This window comes from Capricornis sumatraensis, chromosome 4 (genome assembly GCF_032405125.1).
Source record: "Capricornis sumatraensis isolate serow.1 chromosome 4, serow.2, whole genome shotgun sequence".
In the NCBI taxonomy this organism is placed as follows: domain Eukaryota; kingdom Metazoa; phylum Chordata; class Mammalia; order Artiodactyla; family Bovidae; genus Capricornis; species Capricornis sumatraensis.
In genome coordinates this window covers 119,975,917-119,997,361 of record NC_091072.1, presented here as the reverse complement: position 1 = coordinate 119,997,361, position 21,445 = coordinate 119,975,917, and the positions used below count along the sequence as shown (strand labels likewise).

Below are 21,445 nucleotides of genomic sequence, written 5' to 3'. Positions count from 1 at the left end.
TACAATTCTCCACGCATCTGGTATTTCCTGTGTTTAACAAGAAAAGTTTGAGTGCCTACCATGTTTGAGTGCCTACCATGTTTGAATGCCAGGTCCTGTTCTAGGTACTAGGAATTCAGTGAATAAAAAGAAATTCATGCCCTGATATTCTCATGAGGAAGACAGACAATAAATATATAGGATGTTGGAAGATGAAAAGTAGTTTTGGAGAGAACACTGCAGAAAAGGGGCCCTGGGAAAGAGCCTGGAAAGTTGGGAAGGAGGGGGGAGGAGCTGCAATTTAAATAAAGTGGTCTGGGAAGGCTTCATGTAGAAGATATTTGTGTAGACTTGAGGGAGGTGGGGTGATGGGAGAGTTAGATCTCTGGATCTCTAGACCTGGCAACCTGGGTAGAACCAATTATTTTGGAGTCCACAGAGTTGGGTCACTGATTCATTTTATTAACTTCCAGTGAATCTCATTTTTCATTTTAAAAAATCCTAATTATTTTGATCCCTTCTTTACAAAGAGGTAAAAATCACTTTAAAATACTTAGTAGTAGTATAGTAGGAATTTATTGTCTCAAGGTCAGTGATTTTCTATATAATCACGAAACTGTAGCTTAAAGAGAATTGTCTCTTCCATCTAGTCTGAGATGTGAATGCTAAGGCTTTCAGGTTTTTTGGTAGCATGTTGGTAGAACCAGTTGATTTGTTTCTCCAGACCAATATCACAGGGGGCTCAGTGGTAAAGAATCTGCCTGCGGTGCAGGAGACGCAGGAGACTTGGGTTTGATCCATGGGTTGGGAAGACCCTCTTGAGAAGAAAATGGCAACCCACTCCAGTATTCTTGCCTGGGCAATCATCCATGGACAGGGAACCCTGGCGGGCTACATTCCATGGGGCCGCAGGGTTGGACACAACTTAGCGACTAAACAGAGAGAGGCCCAGGCAGGAACCATGGGCAAAGGTCCTGAGGTGGACGTGTCCCTGAACTGGTCAGCCCACTGGGTTTGGAGTGAGGAAGCAAAAGAGCAGGAGCTGGGACTGGAGGTAACAGGGGCTACCCTTAGAGGGTCTGCAGGTGTTGATCCCTGGCATTTGTGAAGCCATCAGGGTTCCAGCAGAGGGAGGACAAGACATGAATGACCTTGTACCAAACAAGGTCGAGGGATTTCTTTGGTGGCTAAGAATTCACCTTGTAACACAGAGGACATGGACTCGATTCCTGACCTAGGAAGATCCCACATGCCAAGGAGCAGCTAAGCCCATGAGCTGCAACTACGGAGCCTGAGGTCTAGAGCCTACTAGCCGAAAGGAGAGAAACCCCTGCTCACTGCAACTAGAGAAAGCCTGAGCACCACAATGAACACTCAGCACAGTCAAAAATAATAAATTAATTAACTTAAAAACCCAAGACAGAGGTGGTAGCTACAGAAAGTCCTCTGTCCACTGGGCTGGCTGGGAGAGTAAGTAAGTAAGTAAGTAAAGTCACTCAGTCATGTCCGACTCTGTGACCCCGTGGACTGCAGCCCACCAGGCTCCTCAGTCCATGGGATTTTCCAGGCAAGAATACTGGAGTGGGTTGCCATTTCCTTCTCCAGGGGCTCTTCCCGACCCAGGGATCGAAACTGGGTCTCCCGCATTGGAGGCAGACGCTTTAACCTCTGAGCCACCAGGGAAGCAGGAAGCAGTAATGACTGCCAAGCAAGATGGACTGCAGTGGGTCACAGCAGGACAGGGACACTCAGGGGCCTTCTGTCGGCCAGACAAGGGCCGGAGACCTGGGTTCACTGGCTCTGTGGCTGAGCTGCTGGCTTAGCTTGGATCATTCTGAGCTTTGTAAGTTCAGCTATGAACTGGAAATAAGTTTAGCACTGTTGTGAAGATGGAAGAAACTGGGCTAACCACCGTAGGGGCCCCAGAGGCTGGGAGACTTCCTGGAGGAGGGCCACTTGAGCCTAAGCCTTAAATGAATAAAGACCTACTGTAGAGCACAGGGAACTCTGTTATGTGGCAGCCCAGAGAGGAGGGGAGTTTGGGGGAGAATGGGTACACATGTATATGAATGGCTGAGTCCCTTTGCTGTCCACATGAATCTATAAGATATTGTTAATGGGCTATGTGCTTAGTTGCTCAGCCGTGCCCGACTCTTTGTGATCCCATGGACTGAATCCCACCAGGCTCCTCTGTCCACGGGATTTTCCAGGCAAGAATACTGGAGTGGGTTGTCATTTCCTCCTCCAGGAGATCTTCCTAACCCAGGAATCAAACCTGCATCTCCTGTGTCTCCTGCATTGCAGGCGGATTCTTTACCCACTGAGCCACTGGGGAAGCCCTTAAAAGGCAAATAAAACTCAGCCCGGTAGACGAAACGTGGGTGAGGATGGCCAGGGCTAGCGGAGGGAGGGGTGCACCGGGGAGGAGGAGCTGTGTGGAGCCAAACCTGGGAGGCTGGCTACCGAAGATACTGGGTGTTGAATGAGCTAAGCCCACGGTCTCTGGGGAGTGGGAAGGCTGGAGGGCCCCTCCCTTCCATCTGGCACGGAGGGGTTGTCGTTGCCCCCACCCCCACCGCAGCAGCTGGCAGAGCCAGGCGCTGTGCCTTCTGCGGGTGCCTTTTCCAGCCACCTCTGGGCTCCCCTGGGCCGGCCCCGCCCCTGGGCTGCGCTGGAAGCAGGGGCGGGGCCAGGCGCCCCAGAGCCGCAGGCGGGAGGGCTGGGGAGCAAGCAGGTGGAGGGCTGGCGGCGGCGGGGCTACGGTGGCTCGGCCTGCGGGTCCGGAGCTCCGACTCCCACCTCTCCCCTCCCGGCCCGCCCGCCATGCCTGCCAGCCCTTTGCCTTTGCCGGGGCTCCATCCTGACCAGCCTCCCCTCCCCGTCTGGTTGGGATTTGGGAGCTGAGCCGTCTGGGTCCCTAGGGCCAATGCAGTGCCGGCTCCTCCGGGGCCTGGCCGGAGTCCTCCTCACCCTTCTGTGCATGGGGCTCCTCTCCCTACGGTACCGCTCAAGCCCGTCCCCGCAGCGTGTGCCCGACACCCCCGAGCTGAGCCCGCCAAGCCCTCGGCCCTCCGAGCTGCAGCTCCACGATGTCTTCATTGCAGTCAAGACGACCCAGGCCTTCCATCACTCCCGCCTGGAGCTGCTGCTCAACACGTGGGTCTCCAGGACCAGGGAACAGGTGACAAGCGGGGGATTGCGGGTCCCAGGAGTGGCCCCTGGTCTGAGTGCTCACAGAGGCCTTTCTACCACTGACCTGAGGGTTCTCTGGCAGCCCCACGGGAGAAGCTGCCCTTCCACCTGCCCTGCCTGGACTGTGTTCCCGCTCCTCCTTCCTCCCAGGATGGGGGTCTCCTGCGGCTGTGAGTCCCTCACTAGCCCAGGAGCCAGGCACTCCTCAGGCCCACTGCTTGGTCTTTTGGGAGCCAGGCTACTCTGGGCTCCTACGTCCCTTCTGGGGGTCCCTTCGTTCCCTGGTTGTTCTGGAGCAGGCTTAGTGCCTGCCCACCCTGGCCTTGGGGGCAATGGTGGGTGTTGGGCAGCTGGACAGAGGCCTCTGCGAGGTCCTGACTTTTGACAAGAGCCCTGGCCAGGCTGCCCCCAGGCCAGGCCCTGGGTGCTGTCCTTTGCCCTGGCTGAGGGTGGAGCACAAGGGCTGAGCCTCTGAGGATGGGATGGTCTGGGTGGGGCCTGTTTGGGGAGAGGGGTGGGGGGCATCCTTTCAGAATTCCTGACAGCCCCTGCCCCCATCCTCTGCTGCCAAGGGTGTGCCCCAGGGCAGTGGCATCTCACCTCCTGTGCTCCATTTCCTGTGGGGCAGTTTCTGAGGGATGGGTGAAGTGGGTGTGTGCTGTGGTGAAAGCAGTGATGAGCGAGAGGCCTGCCTGGCATGTATGGTGGGGATGTGTATGTGTGTTCACATGCGTGTGTGCTCACACACATGGAGCCAGTGTCAGACGTGCCATGACAAGAGGCGAGTGTGTGACGGAGTGTGGCTTTCTGGGGAGGCAGCTCTGAGTCCCCTCTGGCTCTTCCAGCCCCATACCCAGTGCCCTCCTCAGGCAAAGTCAGTGATTTGGGGGTGTTGAGAGTCATCTCTAGTGGGGTAGAGGGGCAGATTTGCATGCGTGCGCACGTGCGCGCACACACACACACACACACATACACTGTCCCTACTTTGGCGGCTGGCTCAGTGGGAGGAAGTGACGAGCCTTTGGGGGGGCGGTGGTTGGAGGTTCCTGGAGACCAAGGAGGGGGGAGGTGGTGCTGGAAGAGGCCAAGGCCAACTGGGGAGGGGGCACCTTTACCCTGATTTCCTGGTCCTGATATCCCGGCACCCTGGATTAACCTTTTCCTTGCTGGAACCCCCAACACCCCTCAGACTCTTCCCTGGGACGCTGCACAGCTTCTCTTCTGAGGGAGATTCTAGTTCCGCTTGCGGAAGCCACCAAACCTGGCCCTCCCTGCAGGCCTTCCTGTTTATGGCGCTGTGTCTGTGTGTACCCGGGAGCATGGCCTCACGTGGTCGGAGTCCCTTTCCTGTTTCGTCTTGATCTCTACGATGGTGCCCTTGCTCCGGATGAGGATACTGAGGCCAGAGAGGAGGAAGAGCTTGCCAGCATCACCCCAAAGGCCCAAGAGGGCAGAGCTTAGTGGGCCCACCTCTAGGCTGGGGTCCTTCTTTCTCTGCTGAGACTGGGGACCACAGGGCTGCCTGGTCACTTGGGCGTTTAGCCTGGGTGTTCAGGCCTGGCAGGACTAGGCTGGCAGCAGAGAGGCATGCAGACACCCTCTCTGTGCTCTGAGCTCAATCCCAGATGTTAACCAGGCCGCCAGAGTGAGTACCTGGCAACTGCTCGGCATCTAAGGGACAGCATGTCGGTGCATCACTCTACTGAACCCTCACAATAACCTGAGTGGTAGGTATTGATATTCCCATTTTTCAGAGGGGGAAACTTAAAAATTTCCATTTGTAAGCAGAGGTAGGAGATGTATTCACTCAGCTGGACATTCCCATTTCCTCCTCCCCTGTCCCTAGCAGAATGGGCAGACTCTAGAAATCTTGTCCTTTAAGGCAGATCTGAAAAAAAAAAAGGCAAGACACTCAAACTGAGGAAGAAGAGAGGAGACAGGGAAACCCACCCTCATCACTACATCTGGGCCCCCTTCATTTCCACCCTTTGGCTCATCTCTCCCTGTGACCTCGGCCAAGGCCGTCCCCTTTTCAACCCTTGGTTTCCCCAGCCACACAGGGTAGGAGGGTATTAGAGCCTCTCTCAGCGCTGCCATCAGGAGCAGGCCTGAGCTGGTTAACTCCAGAGCTGGGCACCCGCTCCAGCTGGTTAAGGGCAGCCGGGTGGCAGGTGGGCCTTTGTGGCAGCGGGCTCAGGCTCATGCGTGGCCTTTGTCCCAGGCACAGGGGGCGGGCTTGGGGGAAGCATGTTTTGCGATGCAGAGGAGCCTTTCTCTTCCTCACATTCCTCGAGGGCAGGGGTGGGGGTAGCAATGAGAGCCCCACATCTCCCCTCCTCTGCAGCAGATGGCCCCCGGCACCCCCTCCCCTGACCCCAGCAGGCTGTCTGTCCTTTTGTTTTCCTGCAAGGTTTTAACCATTGTCAGGATCCCTCCTAGAAACAATCAAATGCAACCCTCTGCTCAGAGAAAACTCTGCCCACTGCTCTGTGCCAACCTCAGAATTCCCGGGGACTGACACCAGCCTCATGAGCCCTGCTCAGCCCCCAGACCGTGCTGCGGGGACCTCTCCTTCCCCCTCTCTGCACTAACTCATTCCCAGGCCTTCCCTGGCCCATTTGGCCCACACTCCAGACTGGAGAGAGTTCCACTATCTGGTGACTGTTTGGTGGTACAAGTTTGCCGGAGAGCAGGGCAAGAAAAGTCTGACTTACTTTACAGGCTCCCCCGGGGGCTGTGTTGAAAACAGCCTGGAGAGGAGCAGGACGGAGCAGAGAGAACAGGGAAAAGGGGACTGCAGCAAAGCAGGCAGGAGGTGACGAGGAGGGGATGGACCGTGGGCTGACCGTGGAGGCTGTACCCCAGGGAGAGGGTGTACCCCAAGCAGTTTGAAAGTTCAGTCAGTTCAGTTCAGTCACTCAGTTGTGTCCGACTATTTGTGACCCCATGGACTGCAGCATGCCAGGCTTCCCTGTCCATCACCAACTCCCAGAGTTTACTCAAGCTCATATCCATTGAGTCAGTGATGCCATACAACCATCTCATCTTCTGTCTTCCCCTTCTCTTCCTGCCTTCAATCTTTCCCACCATCAGGGTCTTTTCCAATAAGTCAGTTCTTTGCATCAGGTGGCCAAAGTATTGGAGTTTCAGCTTCAGCTTCAGTCTTTCCAATGAATATTCAGGACTGATTTCCTTTAGGATGGACTGGTTGTATCTCCTTGATGTTCAAGGGAATCTCAAGAGTCTTCTCCAACAACATGGTTCAAAAGTATCAATTCTTTGGTATTTGGCTTTCTTTATGCCCCAACTCTCACATCCATACATGACTACTGGAAAAACCATAGCTTTGACTAGACGGACCTTTGTTGGCAAAGTAATGTCTCTGCTTTTTAATATGCTGTCTAGGTTGGTCATAACTTTTCTTCCAAGGAGCAAACGTCTTTTAATTTCATGGCTACAATCACCATCTGCAGTGATTTTGGAGCCCCCAAAAATAAAGTCTGCCACTGTTTCCCCATCTATTTCCCATGAAGTGATGGGATCAGATGCCATGATCTTAGTTTTCTGAATGTTGAGTTTTAAGCCAACTTTTTCACTCTCCTCTTTCACTTTCATCAAGAGGCTCTTTAGTTCTTTAGTTTGAAAGTTGGGTGGATAGAATTTGCTGACAGACTGGATGTGGGTGTGAGAGAAAGAGAGGAGGCATGGTGACCCCCAGATGTTGGGTCCCAGTAAGATAGGGTAGAGTGAGAAGAGCTCAGGTCTGGGGGTGCTCAGGTGCTCAGTGTCCTCAGGCTGGGTCTGAGTGCCTGCTGGGTGGGGCTCCTGGGGGGATGTCTGGCTGTGCTGGGAGCTAAGAGTGGGGAGATGTCCTTACCTCTTGCCAACCACACAGCCTTGTTTCATCACTTAGCCTTCATTTTGCCATCTGCAAATCACAACACCTGTCTGGAGAGTCAGTGAAGTCATGGGGGACCAGACATGTAAAAGCTGTGGGTGGGGCACCTCTTCAGTCTGGGAGGCATGTGAGGGCCCCAACACTTGCACACGGAGGTTGGGTGACTGTGAAAGTTGTGACTGTCTCCCTCAGTGGTTCGGTGTCCCAGAATCTGTCTGCTGACACACACGTGTATACGTGATTGTGGAGTGGCCAAGTGGGACTGCGATGTGTGTGTGGTTGAAGAAGGTGTGATTCTACCAAGGGTGTGCGACTCTGGTCTGGTGGGTGTTGGTCTGTAAGGGGGCTGAATGTGAGATTGATGGGCTGATGTACAACTTGAAGTTGTGTCTACAAAAGCTGGGTTATGTGTGTTGTATGGGGGAGGGGGTTGGGTAGCTGAGAAAGTCCTCTTGTCCTAAAGGAGTGCGTGACTGTGACAGGAGTGCATTTCCATCACTGAAGGAGGACAGAGGTCCGCTGTGTGTGCATCCACCTGGACTTGGCTGTGGGCTGACCCCTGCCCTGACTCTTTTCTCATTCTTAGACGTTCATCTTCACTGACAGCCAGGATGAAGTCCTCCAGGAGAGACTGGGTAACTCTGGGTGGGATGGGGACCCCTCAGTTGTTGTCAGGGAAAGCTGGGGTGGCTGCCTGGGGGTTCCCAGGAAACATGACTGTCTGCCCTTGGTATACAGGGATTCCCCCTTTGCCCAGGAGGGGAGCAGGAGTCTCCCCTGGAAATGGAAAGCCGTGAACGTCTGGGTCCCAGCTCAGCATGCTGTCCATTAGTTTCAGGATTCTGGGCAAGCCAGCCCTCCCTGTCTTCAGCTTCCCCTGTGTAAAACGGGAGTGGGTGGACTGCTCCAGGCTCTTTGAGGCCCTGCCTTGCTCTGCTTCTCACACTGTGCAGGGCTGTGGGGAGGAGCTGGGCTGACTTGTCCTTACTTCTCTAGGGTCCCACCTTGTGGTCACCAACTGCTCTGCGGAGCACAGCCACCCTGCCCTGTCCTGCAAGATGGCCGCGGAATTTGATGCCTTCTTGGCCAGTGGGCTGAGGTGAGTCTACCTTGGTCTTCACCTTGGTCTTAGGGGGCAGGCGTAACCTTTGCCTCAGGCCACTCAAGACATCCCATATCTAAATGGGATGTCTTGTCAAAAAAGTAAAGTTCTGGATCCTGTGAACTGAATCACATGTAGATAGGGCCTCCTGGGATCTGCCTCTGGTCAGGCCATCTGGGTTCAAATCCTGCCGTTCTGGCTGTGTGACCTAGGGCAAGTGTCTTAACCTTCCTGAGTCTTGGTTCCCACCTGAGAAATGGGCACAACTTCCTTATGAGCTTACAGGAGATGCTGCTTGGCACAGGGCTAGGCCTTATGTGTTAAGCCCACTCCAGCCCATATCTGTTTGTTGACTGACTGTGAGGGTGCAGGGGGAGTCTGGCTGACAGGCAGCTCATGGGAACCCCTTCCAAGTTCAAGGTCCCCCATTCCATCCCCACAGATGGTTCTGCCATGTGGATGACGACAACTACCTGAACCCCAGGGCGCTGCTGAAGTTGCTGAAAACCTTCCCCCAGACCCGCGACGTCTATGTAGGCCGCCCTAGCCTGAACCGGCCAATTCACGCTTCGGAGCCGCAACCTCACAACCGCACAGTGAGTCCCTCGTTGCCTCCTTTGTGAACTGGCCGCTGGGTCGGGGGGCAAGGCCCTTCGCGGGGCGGGGTCAGGGGGCGGGGCCCTGAAGGGGCGGGGTTCTGCAGGGGGCGGGTGGATTTTCTGGGTTTCAGAATTGCCTGCATCACTGTGTATCTGGGCTGGTGGCTTCTCCTCTGAATCCTGTCTCCTCCTTTATGAGACTGAGAGAGGAGAGAGAGGAGATTGACATAATGCTAGGAAAGCAAAGACTGGCACTGAGTAGGGCCTCAATTACTGAGGAGCAGTGGCTTGTCCTGGTCATACCGTGAGCATAGTGGGCTAAGCTGAGGTCTCCAGGCTCCACAATCAGGCTTCTAGCCACCTGGTATCACCATGTAGTTGGACGGATTGTTAAAATGCTGAATCTGTTGGGCCAGGTGGCAAATTGCGGCTGCCGGGAGCCCCTGAACCCTCCCTTCCCCTAGACAGCTTTCCTCTCTTCAGATTTCACTAATCACCCACAGGGGTATTGGCACCTGGCACAAGAGGGTCCCCAGCACCCGCTTCAGCTCCAGACCTGAATGGACAGATTTAGGTTGCCAGATTTAGGAAGCAAATAAAAGCCCGGGATATTTATTAAATTTGACTTTTGGAGAAATAAGAATTTTTTAGTATACGTATATTGCATGTTATTCCCCTGGTCCCCAGAACCCACCTGGATTCTGGCTTTGGGGTGACCCAGGCCCCTAGGGCACCCTTGGCCTTCATGAAAGCCAAGGGTCCCCCTCTCTAGAGGCAATGTCTGGAGCGGGAGCTGGGCCCACTATGGGGCTTTCTCCCTCTCAGGGTCACCATCTGCTTCTCGAGGGAAACCAAGAGCAGGAAACACAAAACCTTAATTATCTGCAGCTCATCAGCCTCTGAGCCCTAATTAAATCCTTCTGGGCCCTGAGGGGTGGTGTGCATGAGCAAGCTGATGCCAGGTGAGCCGAGGGGTCCCCTAGGTTCCCATACCACCTCTCCCTCATCTAAAGATTTGAGAGCTTTGCTCTGAAACCTGACTCCCAGAGCTCATTCCCTAGCCCCGCTCCCTCCTGGCTTTGTGACATTGACTGAAGTCACCTCACCTCTCTGTGCCTCAGTTTCCTCATCTGTAGAATCAGTGAAAACAGTCACTACCTCACAGAGTGGATGTGAGCAAAAGAATTAAATGAGGCCACCTATTCAAGGGCCAGGATCTCCTGGAGAAGCAAATGGCAGCCCACTCCAGTATTCTTGCCTGGAGAGTCCCATGGACAGAGGAGCTTGGTGGGCTACAGTCCATGGGGTTGCAAAGAGTCAGACATGACTGAGCAACTAAGCACACACACAAACATTCAAGGGCTTGGAATGGGATCTGGCACATGGTAGATACTAGTGAGTATTTTCCACCAGTACCCGATTCAGCTCCATGGGATTCTGAAGAGTCAGACATGACTTGGCGGCTGAGCACGAGCACCTGACTCAGCCCAGCCTCACCTCTGAGCAGTGTTTTTCCTGTGCTAGGCACAGGACCCTGCTGGGCACACCCACTCCTCAAGCCCACAATGTGCACCGATGCCCTCCTTGTCAGACACTCCACCAGCAGGATCTCAGGACTGCTCCAGAGTGTCCTGGCCAGTTCACAATGTGGGTGCCCCCCCAGAGTCGGATGGCAAAGGGGGCAGGAGGTTTGGCTTGGGGTCAGTCCCAGCTCTGGGACCTCGGCAGGTGACCTTAGTTCTGTGTACCTCAGTCACCTGATCTGTAGCACAGGGCTTGACATGGTCAGTGCTTGGGGCGAGGCGCTCACATGGTTGCTGCTGATGTTACTGTGGTTACTCTGGGAGTGGAAGCCCCGCTCTCATTAATTCATTCAGCAAGCGTTTATTGGGTGCCTCCTGTTAGGTCCCAAAGAACCCATTCATTCTGCCTAGTTGAGGCCTGACTTCTCTCTAAGAGGGCAGAGTTTCCAGAAGTAAGCTCATAGAGATCTCGGAGGAGGAGGACACCTCTGGGCCTGGAGAACCATCGGATTTCAGAACTGGAGCCAACGTTGTGCTCGCAGGTGACGTATCTGAGGTCCAGAGAGGGGCAGGGACTCTTTCAAGGTTACACAGCTGTACAGTGGAGGGGGGAGCCCCGTGTCAGACTTTCCCGCTTCCTGTCCAGTGCTCATCTCACTGCTGAATCAAGGGAGATAGCCCAGCCCGAGGCAACATGCATCAGTGAGGCAGCAACTGTGGACTTGGGAGAAGGTAACCTTAGGGCACTTTGACTAAGAGATGGTGCAGTTGGAAAGGTACAGTGTTTCTCAAAAGCCTTGCAGAAATTCCTGGGTGAATTCACAGGTCCTCACAGAGGAGATAGAAGAGATCTTGGGCCATGGTGGTGCTAGGCAAGGGCAGAAAACGGTTTACACCCTAAAAGGGTGGTATTGGTTCAGATGTCAAGGGCTTTACAAGCTGATCGATAAACCCACTAGTGTTTACCACGTGCCGGATCCCATTCCAAGCCCTTGAATGTTTGCCTTCCCTTCTCTTGTTCCTTCGTGGGCATAATTTAAGGTTGTAACAAGACTCTGCATGCGTACTAAATCGCTTCAGTCATGTCCGACTCTTTGTGACCCTATGGACTTTAGCCCGCCAGTCTCCTTGGTTCATGGGATTCTCCAGGCAAGCATACTGGAGTGGTTTGCCGTGTTCTCCTCGGGGATCTTCCCATCCCAGGAATCGAATCTGTGTCTCTTCCATGTCCTGCATTGGCAGGCGGATTCTTTACCACGAGCGCAGTCTGAGAAGCCTCATAGCAAGACTACTAGAGATGTGAAATATAAAGCTTTTGAGCCGTGTTGGTTGTGAGGAAGGGGAGGCCTGGCTGTTGCTCCCACCCCTAGGCTCACCCTACACTTTGGCTTTCCCCATCTTCCCCCACAGAGGCTGGTACAGTTCTGGTTTGCCACGGGGGGTGCTGGCTTCTGCATCAACCGCAAACTGGCTTTGAAGATGGCCCCCTGGGCCAGGTAAGCAGAGACCTACAGGCAGATGGGGGAGGTAGAGGTGTGCAGAGAGGAGGAATCGGCTGGCGTGTGGGTGGGGTGTTTGTAGCAGGAGGGGCTTGAGCGTGAGCTCAGGAGACACTACCTCCCATTCCCACTGCATCAGAGTTACACAGCTAGTGGTGAGCAAGTCACCTGTTGCCTTGCCCTTGGGGGTACACTGCCTAGTGCACCCTGCTACACACAGGCAAGCTGTGTAGCCTCTAGGAGCCTCAGTGCCCCGTCTGTAAAATGGACCTGATGATACAGTGGCCAGTGGTCACTGTAAGGGTTAAATGAGAAAGTGCCTGGGCTGGCACCTGGTAGGAGCCCAGTCAATATTAGGTTCTGTTTTCAGCCCACTTCTGACCAATCACTGTCACAAGGGAGGTGAAGGCCAAGTGGAGGAACACTCAGAGGAGGGAGTAGGGCCTTCTACCTGGGAAGAGGAGGGAAGGCTTCCTGGAAGAGGTGGCATTTGAGCTGGAATGGTCCTAGAAGAGTGGTGCCAGACTGAGGGGGATTGTGAGAGTAGTGGAAGCCCTCAGTACTGGGTAGGAGTACTGGTATTCTAGAGAGGGCATGACAAAGGTCTCTTGAGGTCTGCTGGGCAGGTGTTACTAACAGCCACATCAGTGTCACCACCTTGAACTGAGGGTTGACTGAGCCAGGCCTGTACTTTGCTAAGATTATCACAGCCCCCAGGGAGGAAGGGGCGTTGGCCTTCTTTCTACTTGGCTGAGAAAACTAAGTTGCTGAGAGCTTAAGTAAGTGATTGGTTCAAGGTCACCCAGGCCCGAGGTCTCCCAGCTGCTGGGTTGGGCTCTAGGGCCTGCGTGGTTTGCCTCTGCAGCAACCTGCCCTGCCCTGCCCTGGATGGGGGTACCCTCAGGAGGAGTCAGGAATGCTGTCCTAAGGTCTGTTGATAGAGGTGTATACACATGACCAGGGGACTCCCTGTGACCTGGATACCCCATCTAGGCTTCTGTCCCCCTCTATGGTGCATTTGTGTGAGTTAGAAAAAAGTACCCCCTCTGGGCAGTGCAGCCCCCAGGCACAGCCTGGGGAAGGTGACAAAGGATGGGATTCTGTACCCACTGGACCCCTCTCTCAGGCATCTTGTGCAGCGGGGCAAGCTGCTCAGCCTAGTCTCTAGGGCATTCGTGGGGTGCACAGTCAGGTGATGCCCTTGCCAGGAACACTGCTCCTCCCCCGCTTGGCACCTGGCTGACTGCAGATCATCCTGTAAGGCTCTGTTTAGAATCTGCTACTGCCATGATTAAATAAAGAGCAAAACAAAAGGCTGCCACCTCCTCTGGGAACCTGCTTTGCCCTCCCTGTGTCCCCAGGCCTCGTGCTTTCCTCTGACTTAGCACCAGTCCTCTGAAATGACCTGCTCATCTGTCTGTCTCACTCCAGCACGGAGGCTGCTGTTGAGGGCGGGAAGCATTTCTTTCCCATCTCTGTGTCCTCAGCTTCTGTGTCATCAGTGGCTGGCACCAGGTAGATGCTCAAACTCAAAAATGAATGAATGAGTGGATGAATGAATGGATAGAAAGAGAGAAAAGGAAAGGATACATTTATAAAAGGCTTCATTTCACCATTTCGCCACTTAAAATCCTCACAACAGCTCTGGCTATTATCATGCCCATTTTACAGAAGAGAAAACTGAGGCTCTCTGAGGTTTATAACTTGCATGAGGCTACACAGTATGCAGGGGACAGATGCTAGAGCTGTACTCTTCTCTCCCAGCTGGCTGTGGTGGAGGGAGGGTCTTCTGGGAGACAGGAAGGGCTCTAGGTATCAAGGGCCTTAGGCCACTGGCTGCAGCATGGCTCTGTTCCTCAGTGGCTCCCACTTCATGGACACATCTGCCCTCATCCGGCTGCCCGATGACTGCACTGTGGGCTACATCGTTGAGTGCAAGCTGGGCGGCCACCTGCAGTCCTGCCCCCTCTTCCACTCCCACCTGGAGACCCTGCAGCTGCTGGAGGCTGCCCAGCTCCCAGAGCAGGTGAGCCAGCTATGGGGCAGGTGGCAACAGGGGAGGTGTGTGTGTGGCGGGGCTCTCTCCTTTAATGGGGAAACTGAGTCCCAGCATGGCAAAGGACCCCCTTAAGGGCACGCAGTGACTCAGTGCTCTCCACCTCTGACCCTTACGGGTTGGCATTTGTGGTGCTAATGTTCTTTGATCTGGTTCTCAAATGCCAGCTGGAGGGACCTGCACAGACGAGAGGAAGCTCATCTTGAGATTCAGACCACTCAGGTCCCTGAACGCTGCATTCTTCCTTCTCACCTCTCTTCAACCTCCCATCCTTACCACACCCTCTGAAGGGGCCAGTCCTGCACTTTTCAACGGCCTCCTCCTTCATCAGAGCCGACCTGGCCACTGCTTACTGCTTTTCCTTCCCACACAGGTGTTACTGGGAAAGACCAGGTCTTCAGTAGGGATGACCCATTTGTAATGTCAGGCTGGGGGAGGGGTAGGTGCCCCTCCCATCACCTGGCAGGTAGTGACTCTGCTGAGGTCCAGCTGGCTCTGCCTTGCAGATACTGCCCTCCAACTCATGGGTGTCCAGTCCCATAGGGGGTCCTGGCTGGGAAGACCCCCAGGGAGGTTCTGTCTCATGGTATGAGTCAGAGCCCTTCTAGCTGCAAGGGACAGAAAGGCAATGGACTAATTAAACAGAAAAGGACATTTATGGGTCCGTGTACCTGAGAAGGTGCGGGTGTGGATGACTTGCTAGATCTGGTGAGATCTGGGTGCTCAGATCCCGTCCCCTCTCTCGTGTGTCCTCCCCTGTGCTGGCCTCTTTCTTAGGCAGGCCCGCTACTTGCGCTGGCAAGATGGCAGCCCCACCCCACCAGTGAGAAGAGAGCTCCTCCTTCTGTCAGACCGCACGGCTGGTGCTCACTGGTCACATGGCTCACTTGGGACACATGACCTGTTTCCTACCAGAGCCTAGAGCTATGTTGATTGACCAGACCTACAACTGGGGTGCAGGTTGGTCCCATTAGGGCCACAGCCAGGAAAGAGGGGCAGATTTTGGACTGCCAAAACCAGGGTGTTCCCTAAAGTTTGGGGTTTGAGCCCCTGCTGTGCCAGATACCACGCTGGGGGCCTATCTTTTTTAACTCTCTAGTTCCTCATAACATTCATAGGGGGATGATTCTTAACATTATTCCCATTCTACAGATGGAGAAACTGAGGCCCAGAGAGTGGAACTAGCTGTGGCCAGTTCAGGACAGAGGGACTTGAACCCTGGTGGGTGGCCCCCAAATCCACAGTCTTTAATCACGGTGCTTGACTGTATTTTGACTGGAGTCTTTATCCGCAGCCTCATTGCTTGTGGAATGACCTGAGGAATTGCTAAGGCCTTAGAGTAGGTCTCAGGAAACCTCCATCCAGGTGCGCAACTTCCTGGAAAGGCACCTTCCCCTCTTGAGCCTCAGTTTCCCAATCTGTAGATGAGGGGATCATTCCAGCTTCTTTAGTAAATGAGACTGTTGGGGGCACCAATGGGATTATGGGAGAATGGGAGGGGATGGACCCCCCAGTGAAACACCGATTACTGATGGTGGAATTTCAGGTGCAGAGACAGGCTTTCTGTGCCACTCAAAATGTCTTAGACACCTTCTCTGTTTCTACTAAAATGCTGCCCCCTTGTGGGGTCCCTGGTGAGACACTCCTCCCTGCTGCCCCGCCCTGCTTCATTGCCTTCTCTGCTTCTCTCTGCGCAGGTCACCCTTAGCTACGGCGTCTTTGAGGGGAAACTCAACGTCATTAAGCTCCATGGCCCCTTCTCGCCTGAGGAGGACCCCTCCAGGTGGGTCTGCGGGCTGATACTGTAGGATGGGAGGACTGGGGCCTGAGGCCAGGGATAGAAAGAAGGGAACCAGGAGTGAGGGAAGTGAGAGAGGCTAGTAGCTGATAGCAGAGCTGGGAGTGGATTCCAGTCCCTGCTCTGCCATTGGCTTACTGTGTGACCTTAGGCAGGTGCCTGCCTTGCCTCTCTGTACCTTAGTTGCCCCATTTGTAGCACAAGGAGGCTGGGCATCAAGGATCTGAAGGGGATCTCCCAGGCCTGATCCTCTGGGATTCTTCAGGAACCTCTAGAAGACTTAACTGTGCTCACTGAGCAAAGGAGATGCTCTCATGGAGAAACTCCAGGCACCCATTGGAGAAACTCCACACCCAAGGAAATTAAAAAAAAATTTTTTTCTTAGACTCTTCATTTCTTGGATGATACTTTTCCATGGACAGAGGGTTGGAATGAGGGCTAAAATGCCACCTAGGCACCTCCAGTTCTCCCCCCAAACACACTCCAGGGAGATTAGGGCTGCTCAGCTCAGCCCCCTCCATCCCACTCCTAGCACCGACTGCTGTGGAGACGTTTAGAGCCTGGCCTGTGACATATTGTGGCAGGGGAGTAAGACCTACTCAAGGCAGTAGAAGAAGCCAGTGCGACTGGAATGTGGGAGAAAAGAGGAAAGTGGCATCAGATTCATCTGGGGAGGTGACATCCCCCCACCCCCTGGGACTTCTAGGCTCTGTCCAGACTCTCGACCTGCCTGAAGTGCATAACCCATAAGGGAGCATGCACTCCTGCCCCTGAAATCCTGCAGAGCCATCTGTTTGGAGGCAGAGGTCTCACCACTGTCCCCGGGCTGCCAGGCCCAGGACTGTATTGAACAAGTTGGACGTTACAAGGAGACAGAATCTGGCTCAATACAGGGGTGGGGGGATGGCAGGAATTCAAGTTTCAAAAGGAAAAGAGCTGCTTTCTAATGGAGTGAGCTTTTCATCAGTAGAGGTGTGCAAGCTATGGCTGTATGTCAAGAGATTTAAAATTGGTGTTAAATTCTCTCAAAGCCTAAAGATTCTAGAATCCACAGGTTCCTGCTTGATGGGGATTCAGGTCACTCGGAGGCTATGGCCTCAGCTGTTCATGGTTTCTCTGGCTTTTGAAGTGTTTACCCGTCAGTGATTCTCAACCAGGGACCATTTTGCACCCCTGCCAAGGGACACTTGGTAGTGTGTGGGGACATTTTTTATTGTTAAGACTCAGTGGGGACTTTCCTGTGGATCCAGTGGCTAAAACTCTGCGCTCTCAGTGCAAGGGGCCCGGGTTTGATCCCTGGTCGAGGATCTAGATCTCACATGCTGCTACTAAAGATCCTGCATGTTGCAATGAAGATAGAAGGTCCTGAGTGCCACAGCTGAGACCCAGCACAGCCAAATAAATAAATTAGGTTAAAAAAAAAAAAAAAGCTCAGAGGATGCTGCTGGCATCTGGCGAGCGAAGTACAGGGCTGCTGCTGAGCACCCACAATGCCCAGGACAGTCCCCACAACAGAATTATATCTGGCTCCTAATATTCATCATGTGCCAAGGTGGAAAAACCTTGCTCCAAACCATCTCTGTGACATGCTCCCCTGCGAGCCTGTGGGGGTGACTGTCTTGTTCATTTCTGGTCTCTCCACAGGTTTCACTCCCTCCATTGTCTCCTCTACCCGGATACTCCCTGGTGCCCACAGCTGGTGGCCTGATGAACCCTGAACCTCTGGGCAAAGACTGGGCTGAGGCTCTCTGGTTGTCCTTAGCCTCCCAGGCAGCCTTGAGGGCCCGTGGCAGGTCTTGTGTGTGTGTAAGGGGGCAGTCCCTGGCAGGGCCTCTGAGAGATGAGCAAGACCAGGATTGGATGATGACTGGTGCTAAATGCATCTCAAGCCCCTGGGAGGTGTGTTGCACAGCCCAGGACGGGGGGCACCAAGTAAGGGCCAGAGAGGCCTCAATGGCTGGGCCTCCATGGGCCCTGGGTGGCTGAACTGAATGAGGATGGAAGGTCCTTAAGCTACTTGGGCTCAGGAATCCTAACCCTCAAGAGAATTACCTGGGCCCCTGGGTGTGCAGAGCCAGCAGCTCTGGTCTCTCCATTCCTCTCCTGGGATCAAATACTGGGCCATTTACTCCTGGCTTCCTTGGCTGGATCCTCAAGCACTGAGGGGACCCAAGTGGAAGAAGGGCAGAATCCACAGTCTGTGGCAGATAATGTTGTTGCTGACCAGTCTCCAGCCCCTGCTCCCCACCTGATGTTGTTTGGAGCATCAGCATATCCAGACCCAGATGATGAATCAGAATGGGTCCCAGCCCATCATGATGTTCCTGTTGCTCACTTTCCCAGCTTCCCTTGCTACTAGGAGCTACTACATGGCCCAGCTATGGCCAGAGCCAGATCTCTGTTAGTGCAACTTAAGCAAAGCCAATAGAGAGGCTTCTGGGGAAAGTTTTGTAGCCCTATACCCCATCTTCCTACCGCAAATGTGGGTGTGATGTCTGGGTCTAGGGCCGCCACCTTGCTGCCATGACGGGAATGCCAAGACAATCATTTCCACAGCTGCCTCTTCCAACATCTGGTTCTGTAAGAAGATTAAACCTTTATTTGTTTAAGCCTTGCTTGGTTCAGTTTTCTGTTACATGCAGTCAAAGTCATTCCTGAGCAGGATGGGAGGATCTTTCATCTGTCTGTCTCAGTGATGTTGAGTTTGGGTCCCCGACCTAGACAGCCCTGCCCTGCTCTTGCTGGCTGTGTGACCTGGGGGAATCTGCTTGGCCTCTCTGGCTTGTTTGCTCATTTTATAGATGAGAACAGCAGTACTTACTTCACGGGTTAAAAGCAGTACTTACTTCACGGGTTGTAGGGGAAATGATGCAGGGTTTGTAAAGGCCATAGCACAGAGTCTGGTATGGAGAAAGGAACGGCCTGTGAACAGTGATGACTAGTAGTGTGTGCTGTGTCATGGTGCGCTAGGATGTGTAAGGGTGTGCCCGTGCACCCTTCTATGCTTGTCTGTGCCTACCGATGTGTGTGGGATGTATAGATGTGTGTGTACCTCTGTCACACCTCTGTGTGAGTGATATGCATGTGGGTGAATATATGTGTGTCGTGAGGTGCTGGTTTACTGAGGACAATACTTCCTTTTCTCTGCCTTCAGGGCCTGGGTTGAGGTGGCTAGAGAATCAGGGAAGGCAGAATGGAGCTGAGGGATTCAGCCTCTGCTATCAGATAAAGGGGCACTTTGACAGCCCAGGTAGGAGCTAGGTAAAGGTAAGTGCCCTTAAAATTTTACGTCCCAAAGAATTTGCATGACTGAATGAAAGTGATCATGGTGAAATTTCAGGCCTGGTCGTGTCTGTGGGGAGGGCTAGGAAGAGGATGTGTCTGCTTGCAGCCCACATCATGCTCAGAGCTGTTGGGGGGTTGGGGGTCACAGTGGAGCTCAGGGCAGAAGGGAGGAGGGAGCAGAGGTCCAGAGGGACAGGGGGGCTTTGATCCAGGCAGCCAGGGCTGGGGGCTTCTTTGAGGCATGTCCTCCAGCCCTCGAAGGACCTTGTCCCTGCCGCAGCTCTGTCTGGGCAGATGGAACCACTGAACACTGAAGCCTTGACCCCTTCTTTTCCAAGGAGGAGTCTGACCGCAAGAGGAGCCACCCTGTGCTTGTCAGGTGTGGGGCTTCCTTTCTTTCTGAGTTGACCTAATGCTGGGTGTGTGGGCTGCGAGCCGAGTGGGGCGGCCTCTGGGCTCACAGCCTTGTAGGGATGGGATGGTGTACTCTACAGCCGCCGTCCTCTCCACCCCATGCATGGAGGGCTGCCGGCTGGCCCGCTTTTAGAAGCAACAGCAGATTTACGGGTTGTTCCCAGATCCTGAGGGTCGGGTGGAGGGAACAGGACTCGGCCATCTGCTGCCTCCATTGTCTCAGAATAGCTACATAGGGCGGGGAGCAGAGTCAGCAAGGATCAGAACTGGGATGGAGGAAGGAGGGAGCCTGGGATTAACCCTTTGTGAGTCTGTGTGGGGAGGGAGAAGCTGCCTATAGGCTGTGCTAGGGTGACCTGAGCGGGCCCCACAGGCAGGGGCTGGGAGTATGGTGGGAAGGCAGGTTGAACCACCTTGTCTTGGCCTTGCTGTACCCCTCAGGCAAGTATTACTCCCATTTTACAGGTTAGGAAACTGAGGCACCAAGAGGGAGAAGGCCCTTGGTCTAGGTCATGGGGATTTTAGGAGCCAGGGCCAAGGTTTGAGATTTCACAGTGGTCATCAGTGCGGGACAACCGTGGAGGGTGGGAGAGCCTCAGGCTGGGCTCAACCCTCCATTCTTTTACTTCTCAGCCCTTGAGCACCTGACTTCGCCATTCACTGTCCTCACCTGTGAAATAGAGTAACTACGTAGCCTGCAGGTGTGGTTTTGAGACGCTGCACAAAAAGCTCCTGGGGCAGGTGGTTCCTCAGTAACCACTGTCTCCCAGCTCTCCTCGAACTCAGTCTTCTCAGCTGTAAAAGGGAGTGAGAAGAGCGTTACCATAGCAGCCTCCTCGCTGGCCCCCCCTCAGACCCCCTCCGCCTTGCTCCTCATTACTCCTCATGGGTCTGCAGTTTCTCTGTCTGCCCCAGCTCTCCCTGGAATGGTCCCCCAACTCTGCATGGCTGGATAGCTCTTGCCAAGCCCCAACATCCTCTCCTAGGGAGGCTTTCCTTGATCACCCACCACAAAGTGGCTGCCTGACTGCCATCACTTCGCCCTGGGGTAGCTCCCCAGGTGGCTCTGAACCTTGCAGGCACGTCTCTTGTTGGTGCATCTGCTTGCTCGTATATTTGTTGCTCGCCCCTGTCTGACTGTTATCTCTGTGATCCCAGGGATCGTGTTGGTTTTGCTCACTGCTACTTGCTACCTGGCACATACTCAACGAATATTTGTGGGATGAGTTGAAAAATGGGTGAGTGAGCTTCTCAGAGCTCTTCCAGCTTGTCAGTTTTAAGATTCTATGAAAGGTGCTAAAATCCCTTGGGGACAAGATGATGGGGAAGCTTTATAATGGAAAGATCAAATTGGTAACATTGACCATTTTTTTTAGTATCACGCACAAAGGAAAAAAATTTGACCTTAAGCGCTCCTGATATGGCACACTAGGAAGGACACAGCTTCACCCAGGAAGTGTGCTTGCCAAAGTAATTGACCCCGCATATCAACCCTCTCGATCTAAATATCAGTCTCCAGGAAATGGCGGGAGGGCACAGTAGAACATGTTAAATGACACTGTGAGGGTTCAACCAAGCAAATCAACAATGGGGACAATTCTACAGACAAAGACCTGGTTTCTTCAACAACTAAAATACCATAAAAAAGGAAGAAGGAAGGAATGTTAGACATTAAAAGAGATTTAGGAGTCATAGCAGCAAAATACAGTGCCTGGATCTTGTTAAGATCTTGGTTCAAATAAATAGATCCTAAAAAGACATTTTTTTGAGAAAAATAAGGAAATTTGAAAATGGACTTCGTATTAGATAGTTTTAAGAAATTGCTAATTTTATTAGCTGTGATAATGAGGTTACTTTTTCAGAAATATTCTAATATGTGAGAGATGTATTCTGAAATATATTTGGGTGAAATGATATATTGTCCATAATTTTTTTTAAGGAGATGCTTGGGGGCAAGGAATGAAATAAGGATGTTAAAGTGGGGATAGTTGTTGAAGTAGGGTGGTGGGCACACGGGGGTTCACTCTTGCTATTTCCTTTACTTGGGTGTATGTTTGAAATTTTCCATCATAAAAAGTAAAATTAAATAAATAAGAGTGC

General features: G+C 53.4%; 1 protein-coding gene across 2 annotated transcripts; it reads left to right on the top strand.

Annotated features, from left to right (window-relative positions):
- Positions 1-2,706: 2,706 nt before the first annotated feature.
- Positions 2,707-18,201, top strand: MFNG (MFNG O-fucosylpeptide 3-beta-N-acetylglucosaminyltransferase). 2 transcript variants are annotated; one of them, XM_068970725.1, is made up of 8 exons: positions 2,707-3,160; positions 7,656-7,704; positions 8,066-8,168; positions 8,614-8,767; positions 11,704-11,789; positions 13,653-13,818; positions 15,546-15,631; positions 17,291-18,201. In XM_068970725.1, exons 1-8 carry the CDS (start codon positions 2,906-2,908, stop codon positions 17,352-17,354), a joined length of 963 nt encoding a protein of 320 aa, XP_068826826.1. In that variant the 5' UTR covers positions 2,707-2,905; the 3' UTR covers positions 17,355-18,201. The 2 variants fall into 2 exon arrangements, with proteins under 2 accessions (XP_068826826.1, XP_068826827.1); XM_068970726.1 differs by lacking the exon at positions 7,656-7,704 and having other exon boundaries at positions 2,707-3,167.
- Positions 18,202-21,445: the final 3,244 nt, after the last annotated feature.